The following is a 20370-nucleotide window of genomic DNA, read 5'->3' as shown; positions in this document are numbered from 1 at the left end:
TATATCTTAAAACCATGTTCATTAGTTATAGAGATAAGAATTTAACATGTGAAAGATTAACATCTGAAAATTTTGCTTATAAAATGAGAAATGATTATTTAGAAAAGGAGTTAGTTTTTTTCTTCAAACTAAGAAAGAAAAAGATGATGCTTTATATGTTAGAGATGAAGTGTTAAAATTGAATGAATCTCTAAAATCTGACTTAAAAAAAGAAAGAGAGATTATCAGAACTTGGACTAACTATGGCAGAACAACTCATAATTTATTAAGTAGTGGAAACTGGAAAGAGGGCTTAGGTTATGGAGATGATAAAAGTGAAAAAGGAACTGAACAAATTGAGCCAATTGTTGTTAAACAGACTGCTAAGATAAAGGTAAATCCTGTTAAATTTGTAGCAAAAACTGTAAAGTCTGATTCTGAAAAGATGAAAGAGCCAGTGATAAAAGTTAAGGAAAAGTCAACCTCTGACAAATTAGAACATGATAAACCAGCTGAAGTAAACATAGGCTTAATGACAAAGAAGCAGCTTAAGCATAAGCTGAAAGAGATTACGAATGTCAACAAGGTAAGGGAAGCTAGGAAAAATAGGAATGGAAAAGAAGGTGTGAATAAAAGCAATAATTATATGCTTGTTCCTAATGCTCCTAGAAAGAAATCCTATAACTGTGGAAACTCTAACCATCTTGCTTCTTTTTGCAGGAAAAATAAAGATATAAACTCTTTACCTCCTAAATCAGGAGTTAAGAGTCAGTCTGTTATGTTTAAACCACAAAATCCTTGTTTTCATTGTGGTAGTTTATGGCATTCCATTTATACTTGTAAGGAATATCATAGTATGTACTATGATTATTATCAAATAAAACCTTCTTTGAAGAAAGTTACTTTAATTCCTTCTAGTGCAAAGTCTGATATAAACTCTGATAAATAGAATGTTAGCATAAACTCTGAAATTAAATCCGCTGCAAATGCTAACAAACTTAAAAAGGCCAAAGGATCCAAGAAAGTTTGGGTCCTTAAAACTAACCATTAGTGGTCTTTGTGATTGCAGGGCAACAGGAAAAATATTCTAGTGTGGACAGTGGATGCTCAGGACATATGACTGGAAATAAAGCCCTGCTATCAGACTTTGTGGAGAAAGTTGGCCCATGAATTTCTTATGGAAATGGCAACATGGGAAAAACTCTAGGATATGGCAATATTAATCTTGGGAATGTCATCATTGAAACAGTAGCCCTAGTCTCAGGACTTAAACATAATCTGCTAAGTGTGAGTCAAATCTGTGATAGAGGTTATCATGTGGATTTCTTTGAAGAACACTGTGAAGTTGTAAGCAATTTTACAGGCAAAGTGGTTCTGAAAGGTTACATGCATGGTAACATTTATGAAGCCAAACTTTCAACAAGTTCTGATGGTTCTGCAATCTGTCTGTTGAGTAGAGCATCAATTGAAGAAAGCTGGAATTGGCACAAAAGACTCTCTCATTTAAATTTCAACAACATAAATGAGCTAGTAAAGAAAGATCTTGTGAGAGGACGACCAAAATTAGTATTTGCTCCTGATGGCCTTTGTGATTCATGTCAAAAGACAAAACAAAGAAAATCTTCTTTCAAGAGAAAAACTAAATCCTCAATTCTTGAGCCTTATCACCTACTGCATGTTGATCTATTTGGTCCAGTCAATGTCATGTCTATTGCAAAGAAGAAATATGTTATGGTTATAGTGGATGAGTTCACAAGGTACACTTGGGTGTATTTCTTGCACAAGAAGAATGAAACTGCATCTACTCTAACTGATCATGTCAGACAGCTGGATAAGTTGGTTAAAGATTCTATTAAAATTATAAAAAGTGATAATGGTACTGAGTTCAAGAATTCAATCATGGAAGAGTTCTGCAAAGAGAATGGAATCAAACATGAATTTTCTGCACCTGGAACTCCACAACCAAATGGAGTTGTAGAAAGAAAGAACATGGCTCTCATAGAAGCTGCACGAACTATGCTTGATGAAGCAAAGCTACCAACCTACTTTTGGGCTGAAGCTGTGCAGACTGCTTGTTTTACACAGAATGCAACACTAATAAACAAGCATGGAAAAACACCATATGAGATGGTGAAGAAAAAGAAGCCAAATATGAAATACTTTCATGTATTTGGTTGTAAGTGTTTTGTTCTTAACACTCATCCTGAACAGCTGTCAAAATTTGATCTAAAAGCTGATGAAGGAATTTTTGTTGGATATCCACTTTCCACAAAAGCCTTTAGAGTCTACAATTTAAGAACAAGGGATGTCATGGAATCTATCAATGTATCTTTTGATGATAAGAAGGCTACTGGACTTGAAGATTTCAATGATCATGATCAACTGAGATTTGAAAATAAAGATTTAAATTCTGATTCTGTAAATTCTGATGACTTAAACTCTGATCATGTAAGTTCTGACGGGTTAAGTTCTGATGTCATTGAAACTGTGGTAACAACTCCAAAGGAAAATGCACCTGTCCAGGGGGAGCAAGCTGAAGATCCTACCACAACTCAAGACTCTCAAGAAGCATCAGAACCTGTCACTGGCTCTTCAAGTTCTGATTCATCAAGTTCTGATGAGCCAAGTTCTGATAATTCTGGAAACTCTGATACTTCAAATCCTGAAGGATCCAACTCAAATTCTGAAGTTTCAGAGAGCATAACTACAGGGGGAGCATTAGAAAATGTTGATGGAGATAGCATGGATCATGGGGGAGGATCAAGTTCTAGATAACAACTTCCATCTGCAAGGAAGTGGATTAAATCATACACACCTAACTTGATAATTGGAGATCCTGAAGCAGGTGTCAGAACTAGAACTGCAACATCAAATGAATGTCTCTATCATTCTTTTCTATCTCAGACTGAACCAAAGAAAGTGGAAGAAGCTCTTCAAGATGCTGATTGGGTGCAAGCATTGCAGAAAGAGTTAAATGAATTTGAAAGAAATAAAGTCTGGACCCTAGTGCCAAGACCAAAGAACAGATCCATTGTTGGCACAAAATGGGTGTTCAGAAACAAAACTGACAGTGATGGCATAATTACAAGGAACAAAGCAAGGCTGGTTGCTAAAGGCTACTCTCAACAAGAGGGTATTGATTATGATGAAACATTTGCACCAGTTGCTAGATTGGAAGCCATAAGAATCTTTTTGGCTTATGCTGCTCACAAAAAGTTTAAAGTCTTTTAAATGGATGTGAAAAGTGTTTTTCTCAATGGAGAATTGGAAGAAGAGGTATATGTTGAACAACCTCCAGGATTTGAAGATCCAAAATTTCCAAATCATGTCTACAGATTAGACAAAGCACTTTATGGCCTTAAGCAAGCTCCAAGAGAATGGTATGAGACTTTAGCTCAATTCCTTCTGGAAAGTAGATTTCACAGAGGTACAATTGATAAAACACTGTTCTACCTCAACCATGGAAATGACTTACTTTTGGTACAGATATATGTTGATGATATCATATTTGGTTCTACAAATGCCAAACTCTGTGAAAGGTTTACAATGATAATACAGTCAAGATATCAAATGAGTATGATGGGAGAATTTAGCTATTTTCTGGGACTTCAAGTCAAGCAAAAAAAAAGGTACTTTTATCTGTCAATCCAAGTACACCAGAAATTTACTCAAGCAATTTGGAATGCAAGACTGTTCAACTACATCCACTCCCATGGCCACTACAACCAAGTTAGATAAAGATACTGGTTCATCAGTAGATATTACTAACTACAGAGGTATGAGTGGCTTTTTACTCTATTTAACTGCTAGTAGACCTGATATAATGTATGTTACCTGTCTTTGTGCAAGATTTCAGGTTGATCCAAGAGAGCCTCATCTAATAGCTGTGAAAAGAATTTTCAAGTACCTCAAGGATACAGCTGATCTAAGATTGTGGTATCCTAGAGAATCAGATTTTAAGCTAATAGGTTACTCAGATGCAGATTTTGCAGGATGCAAAATAGACAGGAAAAGCACTAGTGGAAGTTGCCAATTTCTTGGAGGCAGATTGGTTTCTTGGTTTAGGAAGAAACATAAATCAATTTCCACATCAACTGCAGAAGCAGAATATATTGTTGCAGGAAGCTGTTGTGCACAGATTCTTTGGATGAAGAATTAGTTACTGATTATGGGTTAGAATTTTCTAAAATACCTATTTACTGTGATAATTAAAGTGCTATTGCTATGACATGTAATCCAGTTCAACACTCAATGACAAAGCACATCAGTATTAGGTACCATTTCATAAGGGAACATGTGATGGAAGGTACAATAGAATCACATTTTGTTCCAACAGATCAACAACTAGCAGATATCTTCACAAAACCACTATGTGAAGCTACTTTTACAAGACTGGTAAATAAACTTCAAATGGTTTCAGGTTCTTTCTCTAAATCTGCTTAGTTTTTGTTCTCATGCATCAGACTATATGATCAGTGTTTACAAATTGTCTTATCTCTATGTAATCTGTGCTTAAATTGTAATATATTAAATACTGATTGTTATCTGATGTGATTCTGTATACTCTGATAGTATTTTGAATGTTATGTGACTATTCAATCCAATGAGGATTATTGTGCTAGATGCTGACCTAGTAGTCTTTAACATACTAGAAATCCCATGTTTGAATTAGTTGTTTATGTGGAAATTCATTAGCACAAGCAATTCTGATTTTGAGTTTAGTCAAATTTACTTTGTGTATCTTATTACTAAGTCACAAACTAGATTCTTGCTTCTTATCTGTCAAATTCTGATGTTATTAAATCTTAAGGATAAACTAAATGCTGATAAGCCTCACTTATCCAAAGAAAAGAAAAGAAAATTAAAGTCAGGTACTCCTTTGAGATCTAGAGTAAATACGTGGAAGGGAAGACCCAAGTACATTGCTGGTATTAAGTAATATGCATTAGAAAAGCAAATAAATTTTTCTTTGTGACTTTTCACATTCTCTGATTACTGGAGAAATACTCTGATAATAGCATAAATTTTGATAGCAGTTGTGACTCACTTATACTAAGAAGCCACAGTAAAAAGGAATTTTAAAAGATGCATAAAATGAGCACAAACAGTTGAGGAGGACTTTTGCAAAAATTCATTCTATAGTAGACTTCATTATTAATGACATATTTTAAGCACTTTTCTTAGTTATGGCTTATTTCTAAGATGTACTGAAGTTTATTAGACTTTAATCTTTATCTGATATTTTGCTAATGCAAACACTATCACTCCATATGAATGATGAAAATTACTATGGTGATTAATTTGTTTTTGATAAACAGTTAAGTGTCATTCGCATAAATTCTGAGGACAAGTTCTGATGGAAGTTCTGATGATTAAACTCTGAAGAAACAAGTCAGTATTTGTATGAAGAATCACAAATACAAATATTCACTTTTTGAGTACAGACGCCATGCTCTGATGACTGTTAAAATCTGATAATAGTCAAGTTCTGATATTAAATCCTGATGGAAACTCTAATGCTTATGTGGCATTATTTATTTACTTGACTTATTTGTGACAAATACTGTAACGGTCATATTTAATTAGAATATAATTAGGTGAAATATAAACAACCATAATCATTTGGGTTAGTGGTAAACGTGCTTGTCTTGAAAAACTGCATGTGCACATTAATTATTACTTATTTTCCGTGCCCACTAACTCCTGCTTTAACTATTGAATGTTCATATATTGCCAGGTGTAAACTGTCTGCCATACTTCATATGGGTTGTATATATAAGAAAGTTAAAAGATTTTACAATCTTTTACTTACTTCTCTCATTCTCTTATCTCTCTTATTTTCTCTTACCTACTAATATTTTCTGATGCTCTTTTTTATACAGGCATTTTATCAAACACCTTGCAAACACTTTTTTTCTCACTTGATTTTTAACAGAAATGGCACAAAAAGATTTGATTTTCAATGGAGCAAAGTTTGTTCCTAACAATTACTTAGCTATTCTGAGCAAGGATGAAGCCCCAACAGATCTTTATTTCATCCAGGATTTCCTTGCTCACAGTGAGATAGGCTATGCTTTGACTCAACCTGAAGCTATCTCAGGGACTCAAGTGCTAGAGTTCTGGAGGTCAGGTATGTATGATGATGGTGGAGAAAATGGGTCCCCTAGTCTGATTTTCACAAATGGGGAGGATGAACATGTGGTGACTGTGACCACAGTTCGACAAGCACTCCACCTGCCAGAAAATTGCAATTATTCAACAGTTGAGGAGCCAGCTCTTCAACAAATGATGGCCAATCTGGGGTATGAAAAGACACTGGAAAAGCTGGGCCAGTTGAAGAGACCGAACATAAGGAGGGAATGGAGTTTCTTCTTCGACTGCATCACAAGAACCTTTGCAAACAAGTGTTCAAATTTTGATGCCATTCCTATCCTCAGTCAACAAATTGGGTATGATCTAATTACTCAATCTCATTTTGACTATGCTAGTACTGTACTAGGTTTTATTGGTGATAGAATGACAGAAGACAGAAATACAGTCTATTTTGCTAGATTATGTCAGCTATTATACAGTTTTTATTGCTCTGATGCACCATAACTTGCCAGTGAGTTGATCTCACCATTTAAGCTAGCTAAGAGAGCTTTCACTGACTTATTATCCACTGATAATAAGAAAACTGTTTTGAGACCCCTCCAAATTCCAATTTCAGTCAATTAGTTTTTAGTAAACTCTGATCCAGCCACATACACCTCCATATATACTGAGGTACAACCAACCCAACCTCCATTAGCACCTACCACCACTACACAAACACCTTAAACTTCTCAACCTCAACCAACTCAACCCTCCATCAGGACATATTTCAAACCAACACAATCATCTCAACCTCAACCATCAGCACATACCATCAGACCTTCATCTTCCAGGCCAAAAAGGGCTCAATCTGTTCCTAAATCTCCAATAAAGAGAAGAAAGATGCTTCTAAAGGATGAGTCTGATGATGAGGAGGAAGCACAGGTTCATGCATCAGAACCTGTGACAGTTGAAGCTGAAACTGTGGATTCTCATAAAGCAACCACAGCTAAAGGTTCTGATACCTTAAAGAGAAAGAGAAATGTAAACTCTTATGATAAAGCAACTCCTTCATTTGCAAGGAGATTAAAGAAAATGAGGGCTAAGAGGCATTTGGCTAAGCCTCCATCAGAGAATACTGTAGAAGCTGAGAAAAGGGATCAGGAATCTCTGATCTCAAATCCAGTTGTGATTGAATCTCTACCACCTCCAGCTACAGCCCAAGACACTGTTCCTGATACAGTGGTTACACCTCCAGTCTCTCCTCTTCATGAAGATATTAAAGTTGAATATTCAGGCTTAAGTCTTGAAATTAACATCAACAGGTTGCACACTCCTACTATTCTGTATTTGGAATCTTCTACAGCAGCTCAGACATCTCCAACTCATTCTCCAATTTTAAATGTTGATGCTGAGATACCATCTACTCCAACAACACCTATTCTGGAGATAAATTCTGATGCTCAGAATCCAGATGAAGTCATTCCTGAATCTCCAGTTGCTTCACACACTCTAGTGCTGTCAGAACATACTGAGTCTTCTTCAAGTTCTGAAGATAGTGTTTATGTTCATACTCCAGCTCCTGTACTTGGAAAGGAAGCATTGGTCAAGAAATTTGTTGAACAGGATGCTCCTGTACCTTGGGATGAAAATCATAGAGGAGTAGAGTGGGCCAAGAAGTGGAATGATTCTGATTTCATTCCAAGCTCTAAAGTTCTAATAGAGCACATTGCTAAAGTTGATGAGCTGATGATGAATTCCGATATCAAGACACAGCTCAAGATCACTGCTCTATCTACCAAGAACCTTCAAGGTCTCCACTCTCAAACTCAAGTAAAGGCTTATACACTACAAGAATCATTTAACAAGCTAGATATGCAAATCAAGCTTGACAAGACAAGGATTATCAGACCTACACTTGAGAAAGTAGAAGCAATTGAGAAAGCTCAAGAGAAGCAACATGCCCAAATCTCTGAGGTCCTGGCTAATCAAGCTTCTCAACAGGCTCAATTGGATGAGATCTAATCTTTAGTTGAACTTCTTCTCTCACTCCTACTATCAGATGATGCCAAAAAGGGGGAGAAGATAGTTAAGTCCAAATGCTCTAATGATCAAATACTGAAGAAGAAAGATGATGACCAGGGAAACCCTAGCAAGGGTAGAGGTCAAGTTTAAAGTAAAGGGCAGAGCAGCAAGGTTTCTTCAAGGAAACTAATTACTGATGCAAGCAAATCTTCTATTCAAAAGAAGACAAGTTCTGAAGCTGCTCAAACTCAAAATCTGATAGCAAGTACTGATACTCAAAATTTGATATCAAGTTCTGATGAGAAAAGTCTGATGACAAAGCCTGATGTTCTGATACAAGGTGGAATTCAAGACTCTCAAAAGTTCATGCAAACTCTGAAGCTCAAGGGGAAGCAGACTACAGTCTACTACAAATATTCCAAGATTCAGACACTTGATGAGGAAATTGCTAGAAGATTATTTTTGAAACATAATCCTGGAATGGATTTAGAAAATCTCAAGGAGGAAGAAGCTAGATTTAAAGCTGAAAAGAAAAATCTAAAGCCAAAAGCTTCTGTTACAAAGAAACCTCCAAGGCCTAAGGAGAAAGGCATTGTGATAAAAGAGAAGTCAATTTCCGAGGCATCTAAATCCAAGACTAGATCACAATCTGAGATTGATCCTAAGTCAAAAAGATAAGAAAAGGTTGGTGAACCTTTAAAGATTCAGAAAAAGATAATTTCTTCTACTCCAGTCTATCAAGCTAGAATGCATGATGATGATACTCTTGCTGAAGATGAAGATGTTCAAACTCTGAAAAGAAAGAAGATTTCTGAAGAATCAAAGACAACCTCTGACAAGGCTCAAGTTGTTCAGAGTGAAGAACTGCAAGCTACAACAGAAACAACAAGTTCTGATAAAATCATCAAGACATCAACCTATGACAGTGCTCAAGTTGATTTAGACAAGATGGAAGCAGCTGACAAAAAGAAACTTCTGTGGAAAAATGTCAAACCATCAGATCCAAAGAAAAGCCAATTGTTATCTGATTTCATGACTGTTGGATTGAAAGTAAGAGACAGAGCTGGACTAGGTTCTGATGAAGCTAAGATCAAAACAGGAGTTGAAGTGCTGACTAGAGATCCATTTATTTTAACTGACCAACCTCTTGAAGATGTTACACAGAAACACCTTGATAAGGTTATCTCTGTTCAAGTGGTACTGGATGCTCATGACAAGCACAATGTCAAGGAAAATCTGATTCTATTTCTTGAAGATGGAAGGACATATCAGATGTCAGAATCAGATGTGCTGAACAAATCATTGAAAGAACTTCAATTCTTTCATTACCTTTTAGAGGTAAAGTCTAATATTACCAGGAGATGGTCAAACTGCATATTAAATACCATCAGAGATAAAGCAAGAATTTCTGCTTCAAGAGTTACATAATTCATTCCTAGTATTGTTGAAAATGATGGAAGTGAAACTCCAATGAAGAAGGATTTTGCTAAGCTTGAAGTGTTACTGAATGATAAATGTCTGTGCTACAATGAAGATTCTTCTCATCCTAGGGTAATAAGACTGAATGATGGTTTAGAAAGAAACCATATCTCTGCTTTAAGGACTACAATCTACCAGATTGGAAGTCAGAATGAAGAGATGAAGCAAGTCAAGACTATAATATCTCAAGTCCTGAGGAATAAAGAAGAAAAGCTGATATCAAACTTTGTCAAGAATCACTTTGGATTCAGATTGACTCAGTGAGATTGGTAAAAGCTACAAGAACTATTAGTTGTAGTTAGTTATCTAGTTAAACTCTTATTTGCATTTGTACTTAAATGTTTTTGACATCATCAAATCTATTAACTTGTATATTTTTCATAATTTACAAGTTGGGGGAGATTGTTAGATATATTTGAGATGTCATGTCTAATATGATTCATGTTTAGTTTTCAGATCTTAACAAACTGGACATATCAGGACTTACTGAAATCAGGACTTACTGGAAGTCAGAACTTAATATCAGAACTTAAGGTCATATCAGAACTTAAGTGCGCGAAGACTTTCATATAAGGAAGGAAGCTGATTTACAGTAGAAGATCGAGACTAAAATAAAAGAAGATATGCATGGAAAGAGTTAGAGGACTAGAAGACTTGTAGAAGATATCTGATTGATATATTTTAGGAGACAAAATTATATTCCATATCAATTAGAAGTTATCTTGTAACTGTGTACTATATAAACACAGACTTAGGGTTTACACTTTATGTGTTATCATTATCGAGAAGATTTTACATTGTAACCTAGCAGCTCTTAGTGATATTTGTTCATCATTGAGAGTGAACAACAGTTCATATTATAACAGAGTTTATTTAATATACTTGATCTTTGTTATATACTTGTGTTAAATCGATTTGATTGTATAAACACTGTATTCAACCCCCTCCTACAGTGTTGTGTGACCTAACAAACCCGGAATTATTTCGGAGGTGTTTTATTTAATAATATTAACGCTATAGTAGAGCGTGATGTATAAGTTATAAGACCGAGAGTCGGTCAGTTTTTATAAAGTATAAACTCGGGAATCATCCTGGAGATGTTTTGGACGATCAAATGTCCGTATTTAATTTATTCCAGGGGACTCGATGTCCACTTGCGAAGTATTAAATACCTCGAATTTATTTAAAATGATTTCCAAAGATCGTATTTCTTTAACTATATTTAATCACTCGAACAATGAATATTATTTCAGATATTCATTTTAAATAGGAGAAGTATACTCCAACAATTATTTATTTTAAACTCGATTACTTATATCTATTAAAGATTACTCTAATTATTTAAACGTAAATTAGTTGAGGAATATTATTTTAAATATTCTTTTAAAATATAATTATTCAATGTCTAATTATTTAATAATTATTATTTAATTATTAAAATTTTATTTAATGATTTAATATGATTTAAAAATCATAAAACCTATTTTAAAATACTCCTGAATTTCAGAAAATTATTCGAATACTTTCAGATCGTCAATGAATATATCTTGAGTTATTTTAAATATTTAAACATAGTTTCAAAGGAAACTTCCCCCTTATTTATTTATCTGTTGACAACAGTCAACTCACATTATCTTAGTACTTCCTCCGAAAATTCTTGGAAGTACATATATATATATATATGAGATGAGCGGTGCCTATCAACAAGTAAAATGCTTGGGGAACTTCGATATAGTTCGATGTTCCAAGTATATGATATGATTCTTAAAAGGACAGATGAGGAGTAGATAGGGATGGCAATTTGTACCGAACCGATGAATACCCGATTCGTACCGATCCGGTCGGGTTTTACCGAACCCAAATATTTTGGGTTTGAATTCGGGTTCGGGTTTGGGTTTAAGGCATACCGTTCCGAATCCGATTCGAAAATCCGAAACCCGAAACCTGTTCCGTTCTGACCCGAACCCGAACCCGATCCGAAACCCGTGTTAATATATAAATAATAATTTATATCTTAAAAGTAGTAATATAATATACAATATAATATATTACTAATATTAGTACTAAAATATTATACTTTTTACAAACTATTGCATTAAAGTCGTTGAAATATGTTTTTAGCAAGCATGTTCAATACAAGTATACTAAAGGTCAGGATTATTGCATTATTTCACTAACAATTTTATTCATAGAGGTATGATCCATTGTGAACCCTCTAATTCAACCCCAAAAATTTCAATATCGTCGTATTCATGAGCACTTTACTCAAATTAGATTCTAGTAATTTTTTGACTAGAGTTTGTGCATATTAGGTGCAATTTAGTAGTGATCTACAAACCCGAACCCGAACCGAACCCGATGGGTTCAGGTTTAGTGGTTCGGATTCTTCCGGGTTCAGGTTTGGCAAAAATGATCGGGTTCGGGTTTGGTTTTTGCTAAATCCGGTTCGACCGACCCGATTGTCATCCCTAGGAGTAGAGTTCCAGTACTTCGTGGACTGGGGATACTGCCATTTTAATTTTCCGTATGAGAAGGTACCATGTGTACTGAAGGACATACGAAGTATGCAAAACATACCCGGGTAGAATGGGGAAGCATATAAAGACCGAATGCGGCTTGGGCGACAACCAGGATGTTAGGAAGTCGTCCATCTACATGTAGAGAATGATATCGTTATACAACTGATCATCGTATCTCGGGGGCTCCGGTGAAGGTTCTATTCTTCCAATTGGAATTGTGATGCAATACCGTAACCCAAGCCTAGCTAGGTGCTGGGTTTACCATTGAGGTATTTGCAGGATAATAAGTTAACAAAAGAATTGTTTTCGAAAGAAGGTGTGTATCACCAAAAAAACTCTTTGAATAAAATATGTATCTTTGTACAGATTAATATAATTTCCTTTAACAGTCTTTTCATACTATCGATTATTATGGCTGAGCATTATTGCTCACTCTTGCTTTCTTTTAAATGTCACAACACAACAGATACCCAGTATGCCGGTGTGGGAGTTAGTCCCTTGCAGTCATAGGAAGAATGCCTGGCAGTTTTGTCTCAGGTGGGCCAGAGTATCAAATAGGTATAAGATATCAATCGTAATTATTGTAACTTCATGTAGAGGTTATGAATAATTATTTGAGATTCTGTAAAGTACATTTGAGTTTTAATAACAGATGATACTTGTTGTACGTCGTTTCTAAGGCTATAACTTGTGAGTGTGTGAGATTGAGGTTCTGTGATATGGAATTATTGGATTATTGAGTTGATACAGGTTAAACATGATTTTTGTGTATATTGAATAAAGTTCATATAAAGGTTTTTTTTAAAATTTAAAATATTGAGAATCAGTCAAAAAATAAAAAATGAGTGAGTAATTAGAATTAGAAAGGATGAAAAATGGGGAAGGAGAATAAGTGGAGGTTAATGAGTGAGAAATAAAGGATAAGAATTAATAAAGAGAGAGAAGTAGAATATATAAAAAAAATAATTTAAATTAATATAAAATATGAAATTAAATGAGAAATTGACATATACAATATTATACAATAATAGCATGATAAAAATGATACGAGGTGTAACTTTAGTAGAGCGAGTAGATTTTTCAATTGAGCAACTGTTGCACGAATCCCCTTAGCTTTCGGTTTTGAAACAACACGTAAAACAGTAATCATGCCACTGTTGTCTCTTGTTAGCCAGAATTTAGTCAGTTACTATTAAAACTGCCATCAGTCCAGCTTCTTGTAAGATTGCAATGTGTGTTTATCCGACTCCAACCACACTTTACACCGACAAAAGTATAGAGAAATTTTCCATATAAAACAACCCGGCAGAAAATTACTAAAATAATCCACATTTACAAAACACACAAATTGATGATGAGTTTACGAAGACGAACTAAAAATCCCTAGATATTCGGTTTTGAAGTATTAAATTTAGCTTGTTTGAAATGACTTCACCATGAGTTGTACTCATAAATGAATTGGACTAATAGCGTATAAATATGAATCCCGCCAATAAATGACATTGTCATGTGTTATTTTGGATTTTTTTTGAATATATAGCATTTGACTAAAATTCACATATATTATATAATCGAATAAATAAATGATTTTTCTCACTCAAAAGTATATCTAGTCTATTTTAAAACTAATTTTTTATTTTTTAAAATAATAAATAAAATTAATCAAAAGTTGATTAATTTGGAAATTGAAAAGTCTAACAGCATTAAATAAGAGAAAAATAGAGAGGGGAAGAGAAGAGATTAGACAAGAAGATTGATAAATAAATTTTCTATAACTATAAATTATTTTTTATTAAACTATTTTGTGAGACAATCTCTTCTGATCATTTCAAAAATGAGAAGATTTTTTTTTTTAAAATAAAAATTTTTCTTTTCTAATCCCGTCCGTTGTCTTCTCTTCTCTCCTCTTTACAACGGGGGAGCAGTGTAAAACCGAATTAAAAATCGAATCAATTAATAACCAAAACGAATAAAAACCGAACCATTAATATGGTTGTAGTTTGGTTTTAATTTTTTTTAAACCGAATATCAACGGAACCGAACCGAATATACTTAATTAATTAATTATAATATATATAACATGTAATAATATTTTTAATTTAGATTTATAGATTTTGTGTATTTGGCCAAACTAAGCACTGGCAATCTACCAGGCAATGCTAATTTCTATTTTGCTAGAGTGCTGATAGTCTGCTACATACGAGCTACCTATGTCATATTTTTTTTGTACAAAGTCATTAGATGATATGACTTGCTGCTGCTTGTATGATCTATTATTTCAATTTGTAGGTGAACCTTGACTAGCAAAATAAACAGAAGCTTTTAACACTTTATTGTTCTTTCAATTTGCAAAACTATTCTTCTGGCTTCTTTTGGTACTACTGCAACAAGTTGCGCATACTACTTTATTTATTACCATGTATTTTTAGTTGAATGTAAGATGTATGTAATTTATTTACCTTACAACGGCACACAGATCTTCTAATCTTAATGCTCGTGAGCTAGTTGATGTTCATTTTAATTTAGATTGGTTTTAAAATCAAAATCAACCGCCTCAAACCGAAATCGTAATTAAAAATTGAAATCACATCAACGATTTTGATTTGGTTATGATTTTTCATTTTAGAAATCAAATATTTTTGTTATAATTTGCTTTTCGGTCGAAACATGCAAAAACCAAGGATTAATAGTGCAAGACTATGCTTGGAGGGACCAAAATTTTCAAAGGAGTCAAATTAAGCAATGTAAATATATTCTTGTCAAAAGAAAAAGCTATATGAATATAGCGAAAATGATAGTGGTGCTAAATGACATCACAAGACTGGCATTTGAATTAAAGAGTAAAACATCTCTTTCACAAACTAAAAGAACTGTGGCTTCTCATGGCATGAAAATAGCTAAAGGCTCCAAATTTATATTTAAATATAATAAAAAAATATTAATAATCTACTTGACATTAACATGAGGAGTGTACAAATATAGGCAGGAATAGAAATTGTTTTTTAGCTTTTCATAGCAGCTGTGACACTAATTTTGATCAAGTGGGTCCTACCCCAAGAAAGTCTATAAATGATGGTGCATTAATAATATCACTTTCCCTTCCTATTCCATTTCTGTCTTCTTCTTGTGTAGCAACAGATGATGATGTTGTAAGTTGTTGAGTGAGTGATGAAACTTGTGGATATGGTGTTGCTGCTGCTGTAAAATCTGATGTGAAGCTACAACTACTACCGCTAGGGTAAAATTGTAAACGTGACTGTTGCATTGTAATATTTTCACTCATCAATGGTGCACAAAAATTGTGTTGAATTTGTTGGGAAGGATGTAGGTAACAAGAAGACATGTTTGATAATTCATCCCAACATCCCTTCTGGTTTGTTATTTCATTTTTCCTTGGTCCTGCACCATAAGACAAGGAAGAAATTCATATCTAATTTAATTTTACATACAAACACACACAGAGAGAGAGAAATGGAAACAAATGACAAACCATTATAGGGAGGGACAAAAGTGTTTGATATTCTTGCAGTAGCATTGTAGTTTGTTACTGACTCTGGTTTACACATGAGAAAGCTGGTTTCATGTTCTTCTGTGGGATGATAATTTGAAGTTTGGGCCATCTTTCTCCTCCTGTAAGCACTGGACTGTTCTCTATATTTCCTTGCCATTATTACATGCCAGTGGTTCTTGACAGCATTATCTGTTCTTCCGGGGAAAAGCCTAGCTATCATAGCCCATTTGTTACCATACAGCCTATGAGCAGCCATCAGCCTTTCCTCCTCTTCTTCACTAAATGCTCTTCTGTTAATCCTTGGATCTAGTTGATTAAACCATCTCAACCTACAACTCTTACCTGATCAAAATATTTATATCTTAGGAATGCATTTTCTTAGAATATATTGTCTTGACAACCATATTTTAAAATATATAGCAAAAATTATAAGAGAGAAATGATACATGCCTGATCTTCCTTGCAACTTGTCAGCAATTAGATTCCAGTTCTGAGGACCATAAAGAGCTACAAGCTCCCTAAGCTTAGCATCTTCTGCAGGTCTCCAATGACCTCTAGCACAGAGCTTCGATTGTCCACATGTATCTGTTTGATCAAGTAATTTCCCACTTGAGTTATCATTGTTATTCAGATCAGTGCTGGTTTCTTGATAATTTTCTCCACCAAAACCAAATCTGAAACCATCACTACTGCAAGAGTCATGTGAATTACCACCAGCTTTACAACTTTTGTGAATGTTTGAGTTGTCCACACTGTTTTTAGATGAGCACCTGCGATGACTGGCAAAACATGGAAACTGATCCCCAGTAGTAGCACCAACATTATTTCCAGTTACATGAGAGCTCTTGGGGTTCTTGATGGAAAGAGCACCCATGTCTGCAAAAATCATGCTCATGGAAGAAGAAGAAGAAGATGATAATGATATTAATGAATTGAAAGAAGTTGAGGAAAAGGAGGAGTTGTGACAACAGTTATGAATGTCAATATTTGTGTTGCTAGAATTTGGTGCATAAATAGGAACATGAGTAACACATTTGTTGGCCATATATGTGCAATGTGTGTGCTCAGTTTGGATTAATTTGTTTCTGGCAGAGAACTGTTTACCAACTCATTATTTTCATGACAAATTCAAAGTCAAAGGAGGAGGAGAAAGGGAATGGAAGCAAAAAAGAGTGTTTTCCCAGTGGGAAGAAAACTTGAAACACCAAAATCAGCCAATACAAATGTTTCTAACAAAATACTACACATAATAAACACATCACACACACACACACCTGGGGGAGAGTGTTTCAGTAGGTAACATACTGACTTGAACCTTCAAAAACAGAAAAAGTTACTACTACATTACAAAAGGTACCCTTAAATGTATACCCTACCACATACTTTATTGTTAAAATCACTAGTTGTATTTTTCTCACATTATTTACAATGTTTCGAAAGTTAAATGGATTACCTAAAAAAGCGTCCGGTGTGATAAAGTGTCATAAAAATTTAAATACTCGCGCTACATGGGACCCTAGACTACAGTGCATCATTGTGAGTGTAACTATGCAGTATGCATCATTCAATATATGCATAGTACATACATACGGTACGTACAGTCATCCACACAGTAAATTTTTATTCAATTGCAATAGAAGTAAATAGAACACTAGAAGTCATTCACACGTGAGTAGGGATGGAAGTGCACGAGGCTGTCACTCTTGAATACACAAGGAAGAAAGACCCAACTACATAAAATAATCATGTTATGTCCCTGCATCGTTCATGTGTAAAAGACACATCTTTTCAGTGCTGAAAATGAGTGAGATAGTAACCCTCCATCTCACTCGACATGCATACATAGATTGATTTGAATTACGTATGCTTCCTGGCCCGTCTTTCCCTTGCTATTATTTTCTGCGGAACTTTCAATTTTTTTACTACTAGTGAAAAACACTCCTGCACACGTCTTGATTTTATAGAATTTCAACCCTCGATATCAGGCGAGGAAATACCACAATACATGAATATAGAATTGTCCCCAACAAAGAATTTGTGGGGTGATTGAGCTGTTGTACTTTTTGCTCAAGGTCAAGAGTTTGACTTGATGGGTGCGTGTGTAATAATTAACACACAAAAAAACGTCATTTTAGTTTGTTTTCAATTTTTCTAAATTTAATCATCAAGGAATAGTGATTAAGCGGTTGTGTAGGCGTAGCTGTAATTACCGGTGTAAATATGGTCATAGATAAGAAAAACCTATTATTATTTGTTGATATGAGTACAAACTAAACAAGAAGTTGTTAAGCTTACTTAGATGGACAGACAGTCTAACAAGTGAGCCTTTGTCAACAAACCAAGATATGTAATCAATGATCATGCAAAAGCACAGTTCAGAATTTCCGGAAAATTTCCCACACAACGCAAATGCACCATAAACTGTCTTATATATATACTTTCCTACTATGGAATATGGATGCATCTGGTTGAGATTGAACCATAAAGATAAATGTAACCTCTTCTAGATATTCATAAATCAAGACATAAAAGATAAATCTAATCTCTTTTAGATATTCACAAATCAAGATAGGTGCTCTTCCACTCTACAGAAGAACTAAATTATTTATTGAAATAACAGACCACCTTCATTTATAAAACTACTTAACTTTTTAGATTTTGAACTCCTGTTGCAAAAAATTGATAGGATGGAGCTTGGAGCACTGAGAAAACAGTAGCAACTTAGACGAGGTCATTAGGTCCAGGAGAACTTAACTTCTGTATTACACACCGAAAGGTTAATTATAGAAGTTGCGGCTAAGAGAATATTTATGTAAATTGGGGTATTTTTAAGTTTTTATTTGTATAATTGTGTGGATGGTTGCTTGTTATAAGATTCAAATTATAATTTGGTGTTGAATTGAAATACAATTGTATTTAGATTGGATTTGGTGATTGGATAAAACTTACGACGGAAATTCTGGGTTATTTACGAGGAATTGTACATCATTTTTTAATAATTTATTAAAGATGGGTCCCAATACATTTAAACCGACGATATGTTCTGTCATAAGTTCATAACATACGACGGAATAAATTCCGTCGTAAGTAGATTTATTATTTTATTGAGTATGTGGGCCCATACTTCCTAACTTGCGACGCAATTTTATCTTGTGACGAAAAAACGAACTTACTACTCGACCAAAAATGACAATTTTTTTTCCGTCGTAAATGGCTCAGTTACGACGATTCCAGTTCAAAAAAACCGTCGTAAATGGCCAAATTTGTTGTAGTGTTACACATTCTGAAAATTATGTATACATTCTAGTTTCGACAACCATCATGTAGAGGTAATTAATGTGTGTTTTTAAATTTATGCAATAAATTGCATGTAAAATACATATATTTAGTGGCAATATAACCAAAGTGAGCTAACCTAGGCTACAGTGCACAGTCGATACTCAACTTCAAAAATTAATGCATTATTTATACGAACTTCAATTTTAAGGTAAAAAATAGAAGAAAATTCATTTTAAGCACCAGCTATGCCATCCAAAAATTAAAGATACATATGTAATATTTAGTGTCTACTCAATACTATTTCAAAATCGTGGTTCAGCAAGGAATTACAATCCTTAAATGTTACTAGTGTTTCAAAACCGTGGTTCAGCGAGCATATACAATCCTTAAATGTAAGTTCATGTTTACATGACAACATATATATAGTACCTTCAAAAAAAAAAGATTAAACAGTTGTAATCCGGTGGTACGTGAGGTAGTGTGTTTTAGTACTGTATACTCAACATGCAAGTACTGGTAATACAATTAAGTGAAAGGTTTAGGTAGCTGGAGTCCCAGTAGTAAACCCAATGGAAGACGTTTTCATTTATGGTCTCTCTGAGGACTGTGCAAGTGTGTAGCAGGAATGTACTAGTACTACCATTTATGTTCCACAAGAACTGAAACTAACATTGGTCAAACACTTTGAAACCCCTGCAACCTAACTTGTACAATTGTTTTATATTTCAAATAATGAACACTAATAATAAAATGACAAATATACCATAAATAGTATCTTGAACATAATATGGTCATCACTGCTACGCCTATTTATCACAGGGGTAACTGCATTTCTTAATGTCATCAGCTCTGAATCCACGAATGCATGCGTGTGTGTACACAGAATTGCCATTTTTTCCGCTGTGAGATAATAGCAACACATATTTAGTACGTGTGAATAGATGCAATGCAAGGGCAAATGATTTATGTGACATATCAAACAGGTATGGTAACTCTCTCGCCCGCTTGTATTTATCTGCGTAGGGTCTTTCTCAGGGATAGCAAACGGGTCCGTCCGTTCGGGTTTTGTGAGAATCATACCCGGACTGAATACATATGTTGGACCCGAATCAGGACCAGACCCCTTTCTATCTGAATGTTTATATCCAGACTAGATTCATCAGGGTTTGATTCGGTTCCAATTTTTATCGGGTCTTAATTTATTTATACTGTTATTTGTCGGATCTCAATTTATAAATAAATACCATTATTTATCAACATAAGAAAAAAATTATGTTTAATTTTCTTTTGACTAAGATTATCAATTCGACTAAATGCCTAGCAAAAACTTTAGCATACTAAATTCATAATTTAAACTCTAATAAAGTCCACAAGCTATATAGTTAAGTATATATATTAAATCATACAAAAATATATAAATTTAAAGATGACAAAATAGTAACTATAGATACCAGTATGCAACATTCATATATTAAAAAATAACTTTAACACTTTATGAGTAGTATT

The 20370-nt window shown here is 34.2% G+C and overlaps 1 protein-coding gene across 1 annotated transcript; it reads right to left on the bottom strand.

Moving 5' to 3' along the window:
* Window positions 1–14920: 14920 nt before the first annotated feature.
* LOC141678240 (uncharacterized) lies at window positions 14921–16798 on the bottom strand. Its single transcript, XM_074484505.1, has 3 exons — window positions 16036–16798; window positions 15565–15927; window positions 14921–15473 (listed from the first exon to the last, which is right to left on the bottom strand). Exons 1-3 carry the CDS (start codon window positions 16628–16630, stop codon window positions 15112–15114), a joined length of 1320 nt encoding a protein of 439 aa, XP_074340606.1. The 5' UTR covers window positions 16631–16798; the 3' UTR covers window positions 14921–15111.
* Between the last annotated feature and the right edge of the window lie 3572 nt (window positions 16799–20370).

Source organism: Apium graveolens, chromosome 8 (genome assembly GCF_009905375.1).
Source record: "Apium graveolens cultivar Ventura chromosome 8, ASM990537v1, whole genome shotgun sequence".
In the NCBI taxonomy this organism is placed as follows: Eukaryota; Viridiplantae; Streptophyta; class Magnoliopsida; order Apiales; family Apiaceae; genus Apium; species Apium graveolens.
The sequence above is the reverse complement of the archived record's forward strand: the minus strand, read 5'-3'. Positions and strand labels throughout refer to the sequence as shown.

Excerpts from the sequence above, each read along its gene's own strand:
- LOC141678240 (XM_074484505.1), bottom strand. The coding sequence starts at position 16,630 with ATGGCCAACAAATGTGTTACTCATGTTCCTATTTATGCACCAAATTCT. Across the intron at positions 15,928-16,035 it reads CAAGTTGCAAGGAAGATCAG|GTAAGAGTTGTAGGTTGAGA; the intron begins GCATGTATCATT and ends TATTTTGATCAG. Across the intron at positions 15,474-15,564 it reads TTTTGTCCCTCCCTATAATG|GACCAAGGAAAAATGAAATA; the intron begins GTTTGTCATTTG and ends CTTATGGTGCAG.